This window comes from Blennius ocellaris (assembly GCF_963422515.1).
Source record: "Blennius ocellaris genome assembly, chromosome: 1".
Classification (NCBI taxonomy): Eukaryota; Metazoa; Chordata; class Actinopteri; order Blenniiformes; family Blenniidae; genus Blennius; species Blennius ocellaris.
Window position 1 is genome coordinate 14,297,236 of NC_137650.1, and position 21,894 is coordinate 14,319,129.

At 38.3% G+C, this 21,894-nt stretch overlaps 1 protein-coding gene across 1 annotated transcript in view; it reads left to right on the forward strand.

The window, feature by feature from the left end:
* Positions 1–5,904: 5,904 nt before the first annotated feature.
* tmc3 (transmembrane channel like 3) overlaps positions 5,905–21,894 on the forward strand; it is a gene marked incomplete at both ends in the record, with an annotated part of 29,632 nt that continues 13,642 nt past the window's right edge. The window contains 10 exons of the mRNA XM_080496565.1: positions 5,905–6,023; positions 9,963–10,109; positions 14,201–14,276; positions 16,165–16,246; positions 16,873–16,979; positions 17,956–18,054; positions 18,573–18,715; positions 19,607–19,754; positions 20,286–20,329; positions 21,660–21,807. Of these exons, the coding sequence (XP_080352691.1) occupies positions 5,905–6,023; positions 9,963–10,109; positions 14,201–14,276; positions 16,165–16,246; positions 16,873–16,979; positions 17,956–18,054; positions 18,573–18,715; positions 19,607–19,754; positions 20,286–20,329; positions 21,660–21,807 (1,113 nt within the window). The remainder of the gene's footprint in view (positions 6,024–9,962; positions 10,110–14,200; positions 14,277–16,164; positions 16,247–16,872; positions 16,980–17,955; positions 18,055–18,572; positions 18,716–19,606; positions 19,755–20,285; positions 20,330–21,659; positions 21,808–21,894) is intronic.

Genomic DNA, 21,894 nt, shown 5'->3' on the forward strand with positions numbered 1-21,894 from the left:
AGCTGATCCGGACTGAAAGGACAAGGCCGAATGCTGTCTGTTTATATGCTGTCTGTCCTTTGATGTGTCCTTTGATGTGCCCTCGAGGGGCGGGGCTTTGTGGGGGAGGAGCCTCGTGGAGGATATCAAAGGACCTTTTATCCTTTTGATCAACTCCAGTGTATTAAAGATCCATGTATGATTCATCAAAGGACAGACAGCATATAAACAGACAGCATTCGGCCTTGTCCTTTCAGTCCGGATCAGCTTCGTTCAGCATTGGCAGTCACTATTTTCTCTCCAGGTTCCAGTTCGATTTCCAGTTCTTCACCCTCTAGCAATTGTGACACACGCGACAGCGATTCTCTGAGAGACTTCATCCACTGCGAGACTTCATCCACTGCGAGATTCTTTCAAGGATTTGATTGCCAACATTCTCTATTTCCGTCAAAACTGTGAGTTGAATGCAAAAACGTACATTTGGTGACCTTACCAATTGTCAATTTTCTGTGAAAAATTGACAATATATTATTACAAACATTTGCTGCAGATTGTCGTGACAACACGATGAACAACTTGACGGTACCACCACAGCTTCTAGAGATGGAGACCGGAGAGGGGAATGTGCTTCATGGAGTGGTCCAGATTTTGAATGTAAGTTGTTGTCAAATACAAGTACTTCTAGTAGAACCACGTAATTTTGGATGTAAATGAAATGAGAGGAAGATTGAAGACCACAATAACGTTTTCTAAGGTAACTGAGGCAAAAACTAAATTGAGCAGGTCTAATGATGGTCTTTGCTTGTGTTTTACAGTACATTTGTGGCGCTCCCACAATTAACAGACAGTCCCTCGCAGCAGAGGTGATGGGAGTTGCAGCGATGTTCTTCAAAAATCGGAATGACCACCAGGAGAAAATCAATGGCCTGGAAAAAGAGCTGAAGGACCTGCATGAAGAGGTGGAAAATGGCAAGGAAAGAACAAGCCATGGGTTTCCCTCAGTGCAAAAAGATTTATTTTCAGAAGTGAAGGATTCACCTGAAGAAAAGCACCTGGAGGAGTTGGACCTCGCAGAGTCTGTCAACAGGTATTTGTCCTCTTGTCGTCTCACTGATGATTTTGAGTCTTTTTAAACAAACAGACCAATACAATAGATGCTAAGTGTATCAAATATTTAACATAATTGTGCTTTTGCAAGCTGTTCAGTGTAATGATTTTTTATCTTCCAATGTGAACTCTTGCAGCAACCATGTGGTGAAGTGTGATGATTGCAGCTCTGAGGAAGATGAGTATATTCAACCGCTTTTCGCCAGCATCACCTTCAGTGACGAAAAGACTTCGAACGACGAAAACCACCTGGAGGAGTTGGACCATTCAGAGACTGTCAACAGGTATTTGTCACAAATTTCTCTCTCTGATGATTTTGTGTCTTTTAAACAAACAAACAAACAAACAAACCAATGACATAAATGTTCAGTGTAATGAATATTCAACATCATTGTGGTTTTGCAAGCTGTGTAATGATTGTTTATCCTCCAATGTGAACTCTTGCAGCAACCATGTGGTGGAGTGTGATGATTGCAGCTCTGAGGAAGATGAGTATATTCAACCGCTTTTCGCCAGCATCACCTTCAGTGACGAAAAGACTTCGAACGACGAAAACCACCTGGAGGAGTTGGACCATTCAGAGACTGTCAACAGGTATTTTCAAAACTTTCTCTCTCTGATGATTTTGAGTCTTTTAAACAAACAAACAAACAAACAAACAAACCAATGAAATAGCTGCTCAATGTTAAACATATTTAACATAATTGTGCTTTTGCAAGCTGTTGAGTGTAATGATTGTTTATCTTCCACTGTGAACTCTAGCAGCAAACACGTGATGGAGTGTGGTGATTGCAGCTCTGAGGAAGAGGAATATATTCAGCCACTTTTCTCCAGCATCACCTTCACTGAAGAAAAGTCTTCAACCAACGAAAAGTACCTGGAGGAGTTGGACCTTGCAGAGTCTGTCAACAGGTATTTGTCAAAACGTCCTTTCTCTGATGATTTGGTCTTTTAAAACAAACAGACCAATACAGTAGCTGCTGAGTGTTACAAATATTCAACATCATTGTGCTTTTACAAGCTGTTGAGTGTAATGACCTGTAGTGTTTATCTATCTGATGATTGCAGCTCTGAGGAAGATGAACGTATTGAGCCACTTCTTGCCAGCATCACCAGGTCCAACAGCAACCATGTGGTGGAGTGCGACAATTGCAGCTCTTACGAATATGAGTATGTTCAGCCTCTTTTCTCCAGCATCACCTTCAGTGAAGAAAAGACTTCAACCAATGAAGAGCAGCTGAAGGAGTCGGACATTGCAGAGACTGTCAACAGGTATTTGTCACAACTTCCTTTTTCTGATGATTTGGTCTTTTAAAACAGACCCAATGATGAGTTGGATGCTAAGTGTTACACATATTTAACATAATTGTGCTTTTGCAAGCTGTGTCATGATTGTTTATCTTCCACTGTGAACTCTTGCAGCAAACACGTGGTGGAGTGTGATGATTGCAGCTCTGAGGAAGAGGAATATATTCAGCCACTTTTCGCCAGCATCACCTTCAATGATGAAAAAACTTCAAATGACGAAAACCACCTGGAGGAGTTGGACATTGCAGAGACTGTCGACAGGTATTTGTCACAACTTCCTTTTTCTGATGATTTGGTCTTTTAAAACAGATCCAATGATGAGTTGGATGCGAAGTGTTACACCTATTTAACATCATTGTGCTTTTGCAAGCTGTTGAGTGTAATGACCTGTAATGTTTATCTATCTGATGATTGCAGCTCCGAGGAAGAAGAATGTATTGAGCCACTTCTTGCCAGCATCACCAGGACCAACAGCAACCATGTGGTGGAGTGCGACAATTGCAGCTCTTACAAATATGACTATATTCAGCCTCTTTTCTCCAGCATCACCTTCAGTGAAGAAAAGACTTCAACCAATGAAGAGCACCTGGAGGAGTTGGACCATGCAGAGACTGTCAAGAGGTATTTTGTCCAAACTTTATCTCTGATGATTTTGAGTCTTTTTAAACAAACAGACCAATACAATAGCTGCTAAGTGTTACAAATATTCAACATCATTGTGGTTTTGCAAGCTGTTCAGTGTAATGATTGTTAATCTTCCAATGTGAACTCTTACAGCAAACCCATGGAGGAGTGTGACAGTTGCAGTTCGTATGAATATGACTATATTGAGCCACTATTTGCCAGCATCACCTGGCCCGGATGCAAATATTGGTCCAAATGCAGTCCATCTGACCTGAACAAGAAGGACCAGGCCCCGGCACAACAAGTCTCACAACAACCTTCAGCCTCTGTCAACAGGTAATTGTCCAAACTCTACCGCTCTGAGGAGTTTTAGTATTTTAAGAAAAAAGACTAACTGAACTGAAACTAACAATTTTCCTTCTTGCATATTAAAGATCACCACAACCTAATAAAGAGGAGACAAAGGTCACGACTTCTGACTGCTCTTCCAACCCGACGGAAAAGAACCAGCCCAACAATAATCCAAGTAAGCACCTCAATGACAAGACAAGCTGTTATTCATCATTGAGAAGTGACTGGATCGGTTGGATGGGCTTTATTTTATATCTAGTTAATTAGAGAGCTGCACTAACCTTGGTTGATAGGCCGTTTAACCAGCATTGTTTAACACAAAACACATTTTGTTTTCCAGATTTGGGACAAGGAAAGAAGTTTGTGAGCAGAAGACAAGCGAAGAAAGCAAAACAACAGAAGAAGAGAAGAGCTTCGCAATGGTGAACCAGAGACGCCATTTGCTGGGAGCCTGTTGTTTGTTTTCTGTGAATTAAACATGTAAATAAAACCCAATTTTGTTTGACATCATGGCAATGTCTCATCTGTAATTTGATGCCTTTGGGGGGGGGGGGGGTTGAATGGACGTGTTTAACAGCCAAACCACAGCAAGAGTCGCATCACATTTGAAACACACACAACAGATATCATCCAGTATAGCTGCTGATAAACAACCTCCAGTGTAAAAAAAACAAAACTTTTTTCTTAGTTCATTAATCAGTGTATTTTCAGAGTTCTGGGTGTGTTTCTCTCGGACAGTGTTTTTCAAAATTTTTTGAGCAAAGGCACACTTTTGTCTTTGGAAAAATCTCGAGGCACACCACCATCAGAAAATTTTAACATTTTAAACTCTGTAGCCTATATTAACAATATAAAGTCATTCTCATCAAAGTTTTATCAACAGGAATCAAATAAATACAGAAAAAAAGTATTTCCCAATTTCTTTTTTTAATTTTTACTCACTCAGTGTGAAACCTGGACCTGATGGATGAACACAGAGCTGATATCCTGGTTAACATTCTTCCTTTTCAAAAACTTCTCCATCACTGTCACTGACACAGTACTTTGATACAAGATGGGAGCAACCAGGTGGTGGTGATTAACCAGACTGACGTCAGTTAAATCCCCGTTTCCACGGCACTAAAAGTTTAGATTTCACTGGCAACATTCTGTGCTGCCATCTATTGGCGAAGAGTATTGTAGCGATCACGAGTTGGTCGCTGCAGGGCATGATAGGAGTTCAGGTTATGTGTTGCCGGAGGTTATTGAGGGTTATTGTTGGTGTTGTTGTGTGTTGATTTGTGCTTGTGTTGTGTTTTTGTTCCTCGGTTCAGATAGTTAATTATCTCGTCTAGTTTGGTTTGGTTTGTTGGATGTTGGTGTGCAACCATGAGTGAGAAATGTGTTGTGTGGAGTGTCATCCTGTTACGAAGTTCCAGTTGCATGTGTTTATGTCAAAATAAAAGTCTCTGGTGATCGCTTGGCAGAAAATAAACTTGACTCAGGGCAATTCTTCGGTGGCGCTCGCCACAGTATGAATACATGATAACTCTGCACACTGTTACGGTTACGAGTGTTCATGTCAAAATAAAAGCCTCTGGTGTTCAGCTGGCAGAGTAGAATTTCGACTCAGAGCAATTCTTCCGCGATGCTCGCCACAGTATTCATACACGATTACTCTGCACACTGCTCTCACAGCTGACAGCGGCTGTGAGAGTAAATGTTTTTTTTTGAAAAAATGTGAAATTGGATAATTTCCCACACCTGACTATATCTCGAGGAACACCAGTGTGCCCCGGCACAGTGGTTGAAAAACACTGATCTTGGAGATCCAGGAGGGAAGTCAACTCATACCTTCCTTGACAACACACTGCTAAAAAAAAAAAAAAAAAGATCAGAATTACAGTACTATGTAAAAATACATGTGTTTGACTCATACCTGTGGGAAACCACATGAGAAGCAACAGCAAGGACAGTTTGAAGCAAGAAGGAGAGAACAAGTGCCATATCATAGTTGGCCCTGATTATGTACGTTTGCCATGGAGGAGTCCAGAACAAGCTGAGGCCTCTCTTTGGAAAAGTCATCCCCAGGACCCCATGGTTGTTTTCTACTGTTGTGACTTCCCTGAAGCTGGCTGAGTTCAAGGTGAGGCAAGTAGAATATATGCTTAAGGTTATCTGCTGGATGTCTGCAGGAAATTAATCAACTAATTAGTGTGTGTGTGTGTGTGTGTGTGTGTGTGTGTGTGTGTGTGTGTGTGTGTGTGTGTGTGTGTGTGTGTGTGTGTGTGTGTGTGTGTGTGTGTGTGTGTGTGTGTGTGTGTGTGTGTGTGTGTGTGTGTGTGTGTGTGTGTGTGTTACTAGCCCTTTAAGCAGTCAATCCAGGCTGTGATTGGACTGGTGAAATGTGTGTGTGTTCCAGTCTGTGCTGCTGTGTGAAGCTCCAGGGCAGCAGGTATCTCCAGCCACACACACACACACACACACACACACACTGGAGAGGAGTCAGGCTGTGCAGCAGGTCTGCGTCTGCCCACACTTTGACCTGCAGAGAGCATGAGTACAGTGTCTGAACCTTTGGTTGGGAGCAGCAGGTCTCTGTCAGCTGCCAAGAGGCACAAGAGCATCAGGAAGAACTCCAGAAGGATTTATTCATCTTATCAGGACCAGCAAGGGTGAGTCCTCTCCTTCTGCGGTTCTTTGAATACTTTTATCAGGAATCCTTTGTGTTTCTCTTTTTTGGTTTGTCTAAGTCTCAACTTTAAGGGTGCCATCTCTCTGAGCTTTAATTGCCCTTCTGTGTGTTATACAATTAGTCATTTAGGAAATCAAATCACCAGAGAAAACTACAAAGAGTTTCCTGTGTGCTGTTACTGCTTCTATCCAGGGACATTTTGTCCTGTCCACCTTATTATCCATTTAGTCATGATTGAGTATGAGTCTTTAATTATAGCTTTACAAAGAAGAAACACATGTACTGTAGGTATGAAAGCAGACATGTCACTTCCCAGCGCCAAATTTCAATTTTGGCAGCATCTCCGGGAAAGTGGAGCTGAACTGGATATAGAAATGCCTGGAATGAGTTGGTCCTCTATCTTAAGTCTCATTATGGAATCTTTCTTTAGATGGCACATTTCTCACAATTATAAAAAGGAGATTTAAAAGAAGATTTGAAGTAAAAAGTGCTTGAACTTGCACGGCTACAAATCTGCACAAACAACAAATATCCAGAGCAATAGTATTAACCATTGAGAACAAAGCATGCATGAAATGAATATGACAAATCATACAATATGTAGTACTAATAATATACAAAATGTAATTATTATAATCATTACAATGTGAGTGAACAATGTAGGTAATTTTAATACATACAACCATATATAAATGCATTTAAACTAATCAACATTGTAAATAAAAAGAAGAAAGAAAACACACTTTAAATCTGTAATAAAAGACCCCAAAAATTAATTAAAATAACTACTAAAACAGCATCCCGTCATGAAATTATAAAATTACATCTTGGAAAACCTATAAAAGCCAGAGTAAACAGGTGAGTTGTATGTAAAAGTTTAAATAGTATCACATTGATAGTTTATCACTTCTACAGCTGCATCATAAATATGAACACCATATAATTTCTATTCATTCACTTGGTTACAAATCAGCAGATTGGGCAATCTTTTTCCAAATTTTGTGATAAACAATGAAGAATAAATCCGGCTTTGAACTTTGAATCCGGCTTTGAACATTTACACTATGTTCATTACACATACAACAGAAATACCACAAAAGTAACCTTTCACAAAATAATTTCACCAAGTTGGAAAAGTATATTACAATCATAAATACCATTAGAGCTATGATGAAAAATTACTACAATTTTGTTTTAATAAAATGGTAAAAAGTGAGAAATATGAAAATAACACTAATCAATATAGGCAGTGATGAATTTCATTTTAGGACTTAAAAACATTGATGTAAGAGTGAGATTTGGAATATTTTGATTTATATACCTGCTGATGCATGAAGTGATTTTTTTAAATGACTAAAGGAATTATGAAGTCAATTTTCAAGGAAAAGAGCAGCCGACCTGATTGAAGTGAAACAATAAAGGAAGAACACTGGTTTGCATATGTGTGTCTGAAGAGGACTGGATATTGCATCAGATGAAGTGGTTGATTTTATAACTTATATAATTTAATAAAAACAGAATGTGTATATTAAAGTGCACTATACAAAGTTTAAATTCCACATTTAATGAATTTGTAAAAATAAGTGCAAGAAAATGTTTTTTAAAAAAGTCAATTATTTTGAATTTGATGCTCAAAGAAGTTAGAACACGTCCACCAAAAATTGAAAATGAATTTCCCCATCACCATTCAGTGACGAGCAGATGGCAAATTGATTGACATGTTTAATTTCAGGATTGTTCCATTACTGCACTGCAGCTGTTGCACTCGGTCAGGTTGCTTCAGCACGAATCAGCTACTGGTTAAATGCAGTATATACACATAGATAAATGGATAGTCGTTTTATTGGCTGGCACTGCCAGTAAAGGCAGTGAGGTCACCACAAATCCATTTAAGTCTGTGAGCACTTCTGTCATCGGCCTCATGAAGGATCCGCAGGAAGCTGCCACACAAGCTTTGGTCTCACATCAAGTCCAAACTCTTGTCTTACCTGATATCATCACACTCTTAAACTTATGGGTCTGGATCAGGTTTTTCAAAAAACTAAACAAAATATACAATGTTTTATATTGAGTAATGACATTCTATTATCATATAAGCGCAATACAATGGAGTAAGTTGCAGTGTTGATGCAGATTTTTATGTTATTGAACCCCATGGGTGTTCAGCACATTTGAATTCAGACACCACAGTCAGTCAAAATGTATTTGGTAAACCAGTAAATTGGTACCAAAATATCCTTTAAATTTGAATTTTTAAAGTTTTTTTGTTGTTGTGTTGAACATGATGAAAATGTGTATATTTCCGCAACATCAAACAATTATTACACAAAATATGTACAATCTCAACATAGTCCATTTTAATGAAACCTCTCAAAATGCAGTGAAATGTCCCCCCCCCCAAAAAAATAAACAAACAACTTCTCCTCCAGTTGTTGCATTATGCGTGTTGTTACAAACTCACCCTGACTGTGTGGCTTTGAGGCTAGTTTGATAGCAACTCGGTGTTTCATGGCAGCATCACCAAGACCTCACCTCAGGTCTCAGTGTTGTGCTGTGTCCACTACTCTGAAGAAATGTGTTTAAAAAAAAAAAAAATATATATATATATATATGTTTTCTTTGAAGTCTTCACACTTTGCTTGGTGGTTTGGTCAGATTGGAGCCTTATGTTTGACAGCTCTGTTCATAGCATTTAATCATTGTTTTCTAACAAATGTAATTATTATTAAATATTTCTAACTACAAAAAAAACACCTTGTAGTTTTTTTACATCAACACAATTGTAATATATAACATCAAATTCACAACAAATTCACATTCTGTGGTTAAACACTTTTACAACATGTTGTTGTATCAGAAAATACAACAAAAAAAGTTTCTATTATGATATATGTTGATGTAACTGAATTCTGATGGCGTATTGAAGCAATCCTTTCTGCTTAACATTCAGGGAGAGAAGTTGAAGCAGTGAGTAAATATCATTTGAGTATTTTAGCTTACACGTTACAATTTGAAGTGACCACATATGATTAAATCAAATCCTACCAAGGTGATTATGTTAACTTAACCTTTACAATTAATGTTGAACTCAACTCTAGTAAATAGGTGACAGTAACACAAATGAAATGTCTTTAGTGTGGTTTTATCTTCACATTACCTTTTTTTTTTATAACTATGGATCTCCAAAAATAAAAATGACAACAAAAAAGAACATGCTAGGAAATATCTTGATGATCCCATTTCCCTCCAACAAAATGTCTTTACCAATAATTTGGACCTGTGAAAAGCGCAGTTTGGAATCTGGTTCGATTTATTGGCAGCAGGCCCATAACACGTGCTTAAAAGAGAATAAAAAAAAAATACATTACATATTTGTCAATAAATATAAATATTTAAGATAATGTTTTTTTTTTTTTTTTTATCAAATGTAATTAATTTCAGTGTAAATCTTTATCCAAGTCAATTTTGTGTCCACAAATGTTTTATTCCACTGGTGGAATAACCCAGAACGAAACTGTCACTTTGAATACTCGTGCTATTTAATTTGAATGATCATCTTTGCACACTCTAACGTAAATACTGAAAGTTAGCTACCTCTCGTTTACCTCATCATCCTTTGCACTACTCACCACTGCACTACTTAACCTCTGAATACTTGTTTATATTTTTTGTTTATCGTTATGATTAATGTTACTTGTGCACGAAGAGAGCACAGTCCACCGAAGTCAAATTCCTTGTGCTGATCCTGATTCTGATTAAACATGTAATTGTCTTCATATTATTATTTTTACAAAGGTAGATAAGCTGGTATGTAGAATACAATGTAACCCACCAGCTATGTTTCTATTATTTACCTAAGTTCTCCATAAAGTGACAACAGACCTCTTTCTTCATTTTGCCATTGTGTCTCATTGTCAAGCCTTTCAGATGATGAAGACAAAGAGGATGAGCGAGCGGAGAGCAACGACCCGGAGGAGATGTTCCAGAACATTCAGTACCAGAAAGAGATCATCGCCAATATCCGGACACGACCCTGGCCAATGAGACGCAAGCTCAAAGTCCTTAAGTACTCCTTTTTATTTGTTACTATTTGTTTGAACTGTTCAACTTTACTGTGCTGCTTTACTTACTCCTGTAAACAGTCCGGGTACGACTTATGATTAAAGCTCAGGGTGTTGATGTGTCGTGGAAATCGTGAGAGAAACTTCAAAATGGTATAAATAAATAAATTACAATTGTATGATGACGTGCTTTCAAAGCCTCTAATCAAATCATGGCCTCGAAATAAAAAAATAAGAAAAAAAATTGCAATCATTTCTAATAATATAGATATATTGAATATACAGGGATTCTGTTGTTCAACCAAATTGTACCTGCTGACTGAAACAAACTGTGGTCTGAATTTAGACTTGTTTTCAAGGGAAAACTGGAAATTTGTGTTGCATTTCTTTGGTCCGTTTATACAACAACCGCGCTTCGACTGCCTCTCCGTGGAAATGGGGCGACCATTTCTGAAATGCTGCTACTGCACACGTTCACCACGTCCACAGTAAATAGTTTTAAACCATGACTCCCAGTCTGTATTCTCCTGGGACGAGCAAGTTTTACATTTAAGAGTCACTGTATTAACAATCCAACCTTCTTTTATATAAGTATATGAAAACAAGCATATTGACTTTTTCTAGATGTGTGAATCCTTGTAAAGCTCTGGAATGAACTACAGTTACAACATAAAGTCACCTCATTATAGTCGCGTCAGATCACCAAGCTTTAGTTTTTTTTTTTAAGCTCAAGCTCCTTAAATAGCCTTCACCTCATTTGGATTGCTTGGATTACCACAGCTGGAAACATTGTTGTTGTTTTTTTTGTTTTTTTTCTTTAATTGTCTGGTTCTGACATCTGCCCTGTAGTCACCAGCTATGAAATAATGTTAAAGCAATGCAGTGAAATACATCAACGTGTTCTAGGGAGAGCGAGGCAGAGGGCGAATGCACGGGCCTTGAAGTCATTCACTGAAGTAATTTACTGCAGTGTATTCAGTCTTTTGAGTTGTATATCGCGATGAGGATAAATTTGAACTCTGGGACCGTGATCGCCAGCACTGACTTCCGTGTGAATCTAGGACTTTGATTTAACTCCTCTTTTCCTCTTCTGATGCTGCTTCTGGCTGACTATGGCTCAGATACTGTGAATGTGAGACTTTAAGTGCATTCCATGTCGGTCTGAAGTCAGTTGATGCTCTGAGCTCCTGCATCAGTCCAAATCCTTATCGAGCTCCTCTGGCCTTTTGAACGGGCTTTCTTGAAAATATTTTTAGGAGTAGCTGCTACCAGTGCTGATCATTGTGTCATTCTTTCTTCATCTTGACAGTCAAATGTTTGTGATTCTGCAGCACTCAGTGAACAGAAGGCAAAGGAAATAGCAAGCAAGACTCTGAAAGCAAGTCCAAAATTAGCATTCATTTCTTAAACTTCAATTAAAAATAAATACAGTCAAATAAACTGATAAATGTGGAGGGTGCTCTGCTTGGCTGAGGGTGTTCAATTGAAATGCTCAACATTTTCTGAACAGTATTAGAAAAAGGAGAAAAGTTGTGTTTACCCATTGTTAATGTATATGAAGTATTGTTCTCTGCATGCACGTGTTTGTTGTTTCATTACAAAAACAACCAACAGTGTCACCTTGTAGCCTGGCTTACTAACTGCATCATTTTCAGAGATTCCTCTGTATGTATGTAACATACATCATTTTCAAAATCCTTCAGTGTAAACTTGAAACTTCTTTGAACCAAAAAAACTGCAAACACAATGTGTTTTTACTTGAAACATTGTGTAAATTTGGCCTGAGTTTCTCTTATGTGCCTTAATTAGGCCTTAATTTTTAATTATCCAAATCAAAGTTAACCTGTGTCCATTATTTGTCACAAACAATTACATAGTTTAATGTGCTGGGATTTTTTTTAGTACACATTCCACACTGAAATGACTATTTCAACATTAAGAGTAGAAAAGAAAAAATTTAAAGCACACAATAACAGTAATGATAATAATGTGCGCGCGTGTGTGTGTGCTATCAGATCGAGAAGCTGAGCCTAGAGAGCTGGAGCTGATAGAGATGTGCTGAGTATGTGCCACGGATAACAGGCTTTATATGGGCAGTTTATTACCGCTGAGGTTTTATTACCATCATCAGGGACGGGATGCAAGTCTGCGTTTCTACACTCTCTTTAATCTCAGGCAGAATATCTCTGATTACTCTTCCCGCTGCAACAACAGCTTGCATTTCAGGTCACAAATCAGGGACTCGGAGCTTCATTTACTTACACGTTTCAGTCATTTCTGCTTGGACTTTGGAGTCTAAAAACCTCTCAATCAACTTGATTTTTCAGTTATGAAAGTTGTGCGTCATGTGTGAATGGGTTTGACTCGTGTCTTCTCCTTGGTTGATCGGTCTCTGAATTGTTCCCGGTGCGGTGGACAGATGAGCAGGTTTCTTATAGACTGTAAAGGTGTGAAACCTCTGTGAGCGATACATTTTAATGGAGACAGTCTGCTGTCACTGCTTCTGGAGGGACTGGGGTAGGAATGTGCTAGTTTAGTTCATGATTTGCAGAACGTGATATTTTCTGCTGAGATTAAAGTGTGAAACTGTACACTATTTAGAATGCACTAACCGGCCACAAATGGACATCAACTAGAAACCAGGCACCCATGTGAAAACAGAATAAATATATTCTGCCTGCAGCTCCACACGTCTGTATTTATGAGACTGTTACAGCTGCATCTTGTATACAGTCTATCACTTTAAATGGTACACCAGCCTAAATGGCTGAATCACAAGGACGAGAGTGCTGCTGAAGCTGCGAAACAATAAAAATGTAAATCACAAAGATGGCAACATGTTGTAAAACTGTAAAACACACAAAATGATTCAAAAGCAGATCAGGCACACAAAACAGCAAAAACGGATCAGCTTCTCACAAGTTTCAATGATTTCTGTCCTATAAAACTTTCCCAAGGTGAGTCCATCATGTTTAACTCTCATGTATACATATTTAATTATTTTAGATTAAGTTTTACTAAACTAATTCACTGAAGGAGCGGCCCATTCATACCGAACTAATCCAGTCTTCATGACAAGCAGCATGAAACACATTTGTGAGCAACATTAACAATATCTGCTGCGTTGGTTCATTTTTATAAGACCTGTCTGCCGCTCTTAACTTAATGAATCTTCAGTCGCAGTGGTGTAGTCCAGCGGTATACACAGGTATACACCTACTTACTTTCCAGTTGGCATCACGTACATTCATGTCCAAATCCCCCATGATGCACCACTCAAACGTATCTACGAGCCAGATTGCCTACTTTTTTCAAGGATGATGAATCTGCCTCACTCCTCTAAGTGGCGAGTACTCGCTCCATTCACTGATTTGATTGGTTAATGTCATGAAGACGCGTGACAATGAGCAAATATTACACACGGATTTCCCTTAAATAGAGTCGTCTTACATGCCACTGATTCTAAAGAAAAATGTGTTTCTGGGCTGCGTAAAAGAATGCCAAAATTTACAAAAATACCTACTTCTACAGGGACTGCTGCATCACTGTTAAGCCGTTTTGCTGTTGTTAGTTCTTTTGAATTGATTAATGTATGTTGATTGTTTGGAATGCTCGATGGAATTCAAAAATATCCTGCAACACTGAAACATGGTCGTTTTGAGAGAATTTGAGGTGATATTTATTCAAAAGTTGAGCCAGAAGCAGAACGTTTCTGTCGAACAATAGGCTGAGAGCCACCAAAAAGAGGTGATGGAAGGTTGTTTTTTTGTTTTTTTTATAGCAATCAATGTCAAAAAACAGTGGACAATTGTGCAAAGCATCAACAAGTAGTCGATTCTGCTAATGATTTAAACATTTAAAGACATAAAAACAGGAAGACTACATGACGGATAGTCTTTACAAATTCCATTAAACTTGTACTATTTGAAGATTAAAGTTTACACAATGTGTCAAACGTTACTATTGTGTGTGTGTGTGTGTGTGTGTGTGTGTGTGTGTGTGTGTGTGTGTGTGTGTGTGTGTGTGTGTGTGTGTGTGTGTGTGTGTGTGTGTGTGTGTGTGTGTGTGTGTGTGTGTGTGTGTGTGTGTCTCACAGGCAAGCCAGAGAGATTGTTCTGAGGTACGAAGGCCGACTGACCAGGACCAGAGGTTACCAGACTGCTGGAGCCGATGTAGGAACACACTCATCCTCATTCATTCCCTCAGATTAATCGATATGTAGAAACACTGATCACCAAGTATCCTGCACTTTTGTAGAGAAAATAAAAGTTTGTTGTTCATAGATCTGTCAGACTTTATGCTTGTGCATATATAGCAAGTATTCGTACCATTATGAACAACTTGGCATCAAGATGTTGGCAGCAGATCCTTTAATGCCAACTGCACAAATGCAAATGAAAAATAATAATCGTGAAAGAATCGTGTCTAGAGATTTGGGATCATTACTGCTGCTGTGACCTGTGTCAACTAACCAATAGAAATGCGGTATGAAATGATGTACAGATCAACGCGACACTGGTGCTAAACCCAAATAGATGCTTTGTGGCTACAATAGCAAAACAAGTCAAAATACATAAATGCCACGAGGGCGAAACACTCCCAAGACTCACAATAATGAGACAAAAATATCAAATATATAAAGATGAGGCTCCACAGTAGCTGTGCATAACATCAGGGTAATAGGTGACGTCCAGTGTACTGGTACAACTCCACTGATTGTCGGTACACTGAGAGGAGCCTCTGTTATTTCACCGCACTGCAGTAGCTCAGAGCTGGAGTAATAAAACATGCTGGATTCTACTGTATAAACTCTGACGTCATAAAGCCATAGTCTTACATGCAGTGCAACGGACACGTGCATTTTGTGGTTCCCACATTTACAGTGAGCAGGATGGACGGGAATAGGAATAGCTATGCACCAGTAGCGCAACAGCACGGCTGAATTTATGGTCTGTTGTTATAGCTCTGTTTAATTAAAGTGTTCAGGCAGCTCAGGCCCCATTAGAATAAATTGACTTTTAGTGAGCCGTCTGATGATGAGTTATTAATTCTTCTGTTTGGCTCCCACTTAATTGAAAATCAGAATCACTGAGCTGACCTCATCTTGATTGATAATCACCAGCTCAGTTCTGTGAAAAGCTGTGGAGCCGCGTTGTATCGCCTCACAATTAGACAAACGCTTTGTTTGCAATCTATTCATATTTTTGTAAATTTTTCATCTTCAAACATGACAAGACCATTTACATGTAAAAGGCAATGCCGTTGACATTTTTCTTTCTCTGACAATCCAAATGTTCAGTATGGAGCATTTTTTTTCATGGAGGTTTAAAAATATGAACAAATATTAGAAATAATTGAACATTTTCTGTTGACATCTGTCATTCAATTACAGAAGTTAGAAAGTTAAACTAACCAGGTTTCTCTTGTAAGACATGGAGTTCTTGGTAACACTTATTAGGGGTCTGATTATGTGACGTTTTCAAGTGAAAATGCAAACTGTCAAATTGTCAAATTTTGTGTGTCCTCAGAAATGCAAAAAACTTGCAAATTACTCCAAATTGGTCCAGTGACATTTTATTGCTATTTCGTGCACTAAAGTAGGGCTGGGTAAAAAATAAATGTAATGGATTTATTGAATTTGTAGCTACATAAAAGTTTTATTTTGCAAATTCAATTTCCCCTCCCCAACAGTTTTGCATTCTGTTCTACCATTCCTTGTGGGTTTCCATAGTTGCTGTTGCACTTTTGCCTAAACCTGGGTTAAAGCTTGAAATTGCTGAATGACGGAGCCTCATTTACTTTTAATGCTCTCTGAGGACAATCACAGCCATAATGTTGCACCTTTGACAATATATCTGAGGGCTGCAGTCTTTTTTAGGTGCATTGAGAAAAATAAAAATACGAAAATCGAATCGAAACTTGAATTTTTCTTTAAAAAATCATATATATATATTTTTTAGGCCAAATCACCCAGCCCTACACAAAAATCTAATTCAATTCAATCACCTAGAGTCTCTTTTTTTGTAAACTTTCTCATTCTTCTTCATTTTCCCTCTGCAGCTGCTGAAAAAACTTTCCCGAGTGCTTTATAACGTTCTGGTTCTCTTCGTTCCTTGGGAAGTTCGAATCAAGAAGATTGAAAGTAAGTTTTCCCAAATCATTTGTGCTGTGTCAATGCTGTTTCTGTCTGTGATCGATAATTTTTTATCTTTCATCATGAACACACCAGTCATACTGTCAACACTTCCAGCAAAACTAAAGAAAACATTTTGTTAGGCTTGTATTGTCATATATATTATCTCATTTGCATCAAAATTCAACTCAATGCAATTAACATAATACACAACACACAATTGTAGTGTTTTATGTCTCTATTAAACACAGCCATTAAACATTTTCAATGCTGTTTGAAATACAAAAAGGATCCCAGATTTAAAAACATCCCACTAAGATGCACATGAACAATTATTGATGAAGAGTGTTCAGACGTTTTATCTGGTCTTTTCTCATTTATAGACGCTCTTTCTTGATATGAAATTTAAAAACGTATATTTTTCTTTACCATCAAAACAGAGCCACACTTGGTCAAAACATGATATGCAGAAACACTGTAAGCCTCGAGCTTCAGCTTTTTAGATTTTGGTTATTTGAAGTGTACTATTTTCTTCCAGCAGTCCCGTGGATGATTGATGTCAGTGTTTGATAAGGACATTAGAATAGCTTGACAAATGCGAAAGAGCCACTGTCTGTGTTTTCCGTCCTCCTCAGGTCACTTTGGCTCGGGCGTTGCTTCCTACTTCATCTTTCTCCGCTGGTTGTTTGGAATCAACATCGTCCTCACCATCATGACTGGAGCCTTCATCGTCCTACCAGAGGTCAGCCATCACGACGTTTGTGATTTGCCCATCATTGCTTTTCATTGTTACTTTCACAAGCTCGTTTAAACAAATGTGACCGACTTGAAATAATCTCAGGAAATTTTTTTTAAATATCTGGTTCTAACAAATTACAGCTGAAATGAGCACTACAGAAGTCGAGCAAAGAGAAATAAAACCTTTAGTGATATTTCATTCATATCTTTAAAAAAAAAAAAAATTTTTTAATGTCTCACATGTTAGTGCTTTGTGCCTGTGTTGATCAGCACAGATCATAGAAACATTTACAAAAAACTGCAAATTGTAGACAAGAACAGTGAAAAAAAAGAAAAACTGGAGGATTTATGTCCGTCACTGACACGCAGACACAAGCAATTTCCCCAGACGTGACTTATCCCATCAGCCCCTCTGCCCTGATCGTACACTTCCATTTATTTCCTCCGCGTCTCTTGCTCCCTCCGTGGCTTGTTAGAACTAACCTTCCCCGGTCTCCTCCTCTCGCACATCCCTTCTTCATCTCGTCTCTGCTTAGTGAGTCATATCATCCACCATCAAGCATCATGGATGATCTGTCAGATTTTATGCCTGTATTTCAGTCCGGCTGTGAATTATTTGACCAGAGAAGCAATGGTAGGATCCGATAACACTTTTTATTTCCACTCTGTCATATTTCTTCTTATTCATCTTTTTTTTTTTTTTTTAGTGCAAAACTAAACCTAAACTGTGCTCATTAATTGAATCTTTTGATTACATTGCACGTCATGCACCACAGGCTCCGAGTGTTAATACTCTGACTTGTTGGTGCAAATTAAGCAAAGTTACATTTAAGGACTTCAAATTGACCTGTGATTCAGCTTTGAATTGAATCAAACCACGTGAAAATTTAATCAAAGGGAATGTACGGCAAATGTATTTAATGTACTCCCATTACAGTGCATTGAGCTTCTTTTTTCTTTTCTTTTTTTGTGCACCACAGCTGCTGGCAGGAGCTCCGTTTGGAACAACGAGGAGTAAAACTATCCCCAAAGAGCATCTGGCTTCAGCCCAGGACCTGGACACCATCTGGTCTCTTGGGGCAAGCCTCTTTTTCCTTTTACCGTTCTGTCAATAGCACATTACTTAGAGATACAATAGACCATTATTTGAACATTACTTTATTGCCACCTTGACCTCGACTGCAGGGGCAATTTAATCTTCTCCCTCTTCACTCGTTACATAGGTTTAGAGCTGGATTAAAGCCCTAGGCTGCCACAGACCTTATTCTACAATCCCCATAGCTACAGGACATTTCACAGAAGGTCTGTAATCAGTTATAGGCTTTGTCCTGAATATCATACTTTTATTAGTCTTTCAACGTTCTTGCTATTTAATGCACATGTCTTGATTCCTCACAGCCCACTGCAAATATGTGCTCCATCTATGTGCCATTATACGGCAATAAACACACTCGTATGTTCAGAATAATGAGCTTAAGTGAGTACATGGCTAGGTAAAAGGACAATTCTAGATTTCAAGCCTTTCCCAGGGTTAGCTTTGTATTTGTATGCGTCTTTGTGATTGAACTGAACATGTGTTGCGCTCGACTATCCACAGGGCTACCTGCAGTACTCGGTGTTGTTCTACGGTTACTATGGCAGAGTGAGGAAAATCGGCAGTGCGGGATACCGGTTACCTCTTGCCTACTTCCTGGTTGGGATGGCCGTCTTTGCTTACAGTTTCATCATTCTGTTACGAAAGTAATCATGCTTTGTTTTTGTTTCTTTAACAATTTATCCAGACATGCGTGAACACAATATGGTGTTCATAAAGTAGAAACAATAGAAGCCTGACATCAATAGGACTCAATTGTCCTCTTAAAATGAGCACATCACACACGAATATGTTTAAAAAAAAAAAAACAGCTTACTGGTTTGTAAGTCAGTAGCTGCCTGTCCTGTAATAATGAAATCTGTTAACGTTTTTACGTGTTAATGAAAATATGAAGAAGCTACGGTGTTGCACTGAGCAAAGCTGAATTTCTCTTCTTTTTTGCTGGTGATATCAACAAACAATCTGCAAGCGCTCTGTTTGAAAATGATCCCTAAAAGCAGCTCAACCATTCATAAAGTGTAGAACAGTTTTGTATTGACTCAGTGGTTGATGCATATCATTCTTCTTGACGTCTCCAATGTCATATGAATGGACTTTCATCAGAGAACAGCACTGAGGCCCACTGGCCCTTTGTCCATCATAAACGTTCAAACTATTTGTGAGTAGTGTACAAGAGGTAGTTTAAGATTTAGAGAAGCCAGCTTCAAGAGATAACCGGCGGAATTTAAGAGAGAGAACAAAACAGATTTAAAATCACTCTGTATTACCAATTTGAATGACTTTTGATAAAGATTTTGAATCTGTATATAATTCTCAGTGAATACGAACTCAATTAAATCACACCCCACGTTCAGTGTCTTTGAGGCTCCCCTGGAGGCCTGGACCACACTTTGGGAACCAATGTTCAAGAAGTGCTTTCATATGGTGGCTTTGATACAAATCAAATGATCCTAAAAGGCTTTAAATATCTGATCTGAATTCAAGATGAACCTTGTCTTATACTGTATTGTCAATTCTCATGATATGTACTCCTGCAGAATGGCTAAGAACTCCCGCCTCAGCCTGGCCAGTGCTTCTGACGAGAACTTCACCTTCTGCTGGAGAGTTTTCTGTGCCTGGGATTACCTGATCGGAAACCCCGAGGCTGCAGAGAGCAAAGGAGCCGCCATCGTCAACAACATCAGGGTCAGAGACGCACAATAAACTCGAGAAACAACCAACTCGGGATCACAGTTGATCTCAATCTCTGACTCTCGTAGCTGCAGAGCTCAGTTTCAAGTATGATTCCAAAAGTATGTTGTTTTGAAAAAAGCAAAAACATTTGACTGAATACCAAATGTATGTTTATACATTTTATTGCCAGTATTTCTAATTTAATGCAATTGGTAATTAATAATGACTGTAAAACCTTTCAAAATAAGCAGGCAGCAAATCAAATTACCAAACTGTAGTTGAAACGGGAATTGGTTAATAGCCATAAATGTAATAAATGGCTTCTCTGATTGCCAGTGTGGCACTTCTGTTATTTAATTAGAAGGTTGTCACGGGCATAAATCATACTCTGTTGGCTGGTGCAGCATTATAGTGTAGCTGAAAAACACTCAAACATGATTGATGGGGCATATATTTCTATCATTTCTATCATTTGTCACAATCTGAACATTATAATTCAAATAACTGACCGATAAACTCATCTTGTGTTTTCACTCTGCACAGGAAGCCATCGTGGAAGAACAGGAAAAGAAGAAAGATACAAGTCTGTACGTGTCTGCTCTCGATACGTCCTTTTATTTTTGTTTTTGTTCTTTTTTTAATGTTTTCTCCCAGACTTGAAGTGTATTTCCTCAATGTAAAATATGGCAAGTTTCATTTTCATTCAACCTTTGTAAAGCACCTTCCCTGCTGGTCATATAAACTAAAGACATATCGCAAAATAAACACTGGATAAAATATTAGGCTCATTGAGTTTTATAAAAAAAAAATCATTAGTAAAATTTTGTGAAAATACACTTGATTGAAATACATATAAGATGATTTATGAGATTAAGATGACTAAGTGAATGAAAATACAAAAAAAATTATAAAATTACAACAGCATATGAAAATCTGCAAGAAAAAACACAATATTTAATAAAATAAATGTATATGAAGAAGTCAGGTATTAAATAAGTTTTAATTTTGATGTTAGTCTTAAAGGAAGCGTAGATTATCATAAAACGCAAGGCTGTCAAACATAAGGCCCGTGGGCTATAACCAGCCAGTAGGAGGTTCGAATCCAGACTAAACATTTTTATTTTAATCTAAACTAAAAATTTCAATTTCAATTTCAAAATGAAGATTTTTTTTTTAACACATTTCTTTAGAGCAGCAACACAACACAACACTGAGACCCAAGCTGTGATATTAGTGATGCTGCCATGAAAAATAGCTACCCTACTGTCAGACACTAGCCTCAAAGCCATGCTGTCAGCGGGATTTTGTAAAAACTCCCATAATGCAACCTCAATAAGAGATGATTTGTTGACTTTCCAATGTATTTTGCATCGAAAGGTGTAATTAAAATGTTGCCTTATTTTGAGATAGGAGTATTTTTCAGTAATGATTAATTGGTTTTGTGATAATAATACACATTTTCATCCCATATACTCCGCACCACATCAAAGAAACCTTTAAAGTTTAAATTAAAGGTTATTATTTTACTGGTCCTGCAAGATTAAAATCTGATGTCTGTGGCCCCTGAACTAAAACGTGTTTGATACCCTTGCTATTGGTCAATAATGAAGACGTATAAAACTGGATTAGATGTCACTGCATCAATCTTGCAGAGTCCAGCTCAGCTCACCTGACTGACAGCTTCAAAACCGAGAGTACATTTCCTGCTTTCCTGCTCAATTCAAAAAACTTGTTTTCAGATTGTGGATGTCATTTGTGTGTTGTTTTTCTGGATGTAAACACAAGCTGCACAAGGGATGAGCGTGAGCACATCTGCAAATATATATCCATCTTTAAACACCACAACATGAGAAACACTGATACTGTATCAGGAGGCCGTCATTGATCATTTCATTAGGACGGCTTCTCTTTCTTCAGGGCGGTACTCATCAGTCTGCGTATCTTAGCCAACATCCTGGTGCTGCTGTCGCTCGCCGGCAGCATCTACATCATCTACTTTGTGGTGGACCGCTCTCAGAAGCTGGAGCAGGAGAAGCCGGAGCTGACGCTGTGGGAGAAGAACGAGGTAGAGGAGCAGGACTGACATCACCTTCATCCTCATTAGTGAGATTAGATTATCCAACATGTGATACAGTTCAAAGGAGCCCATCAA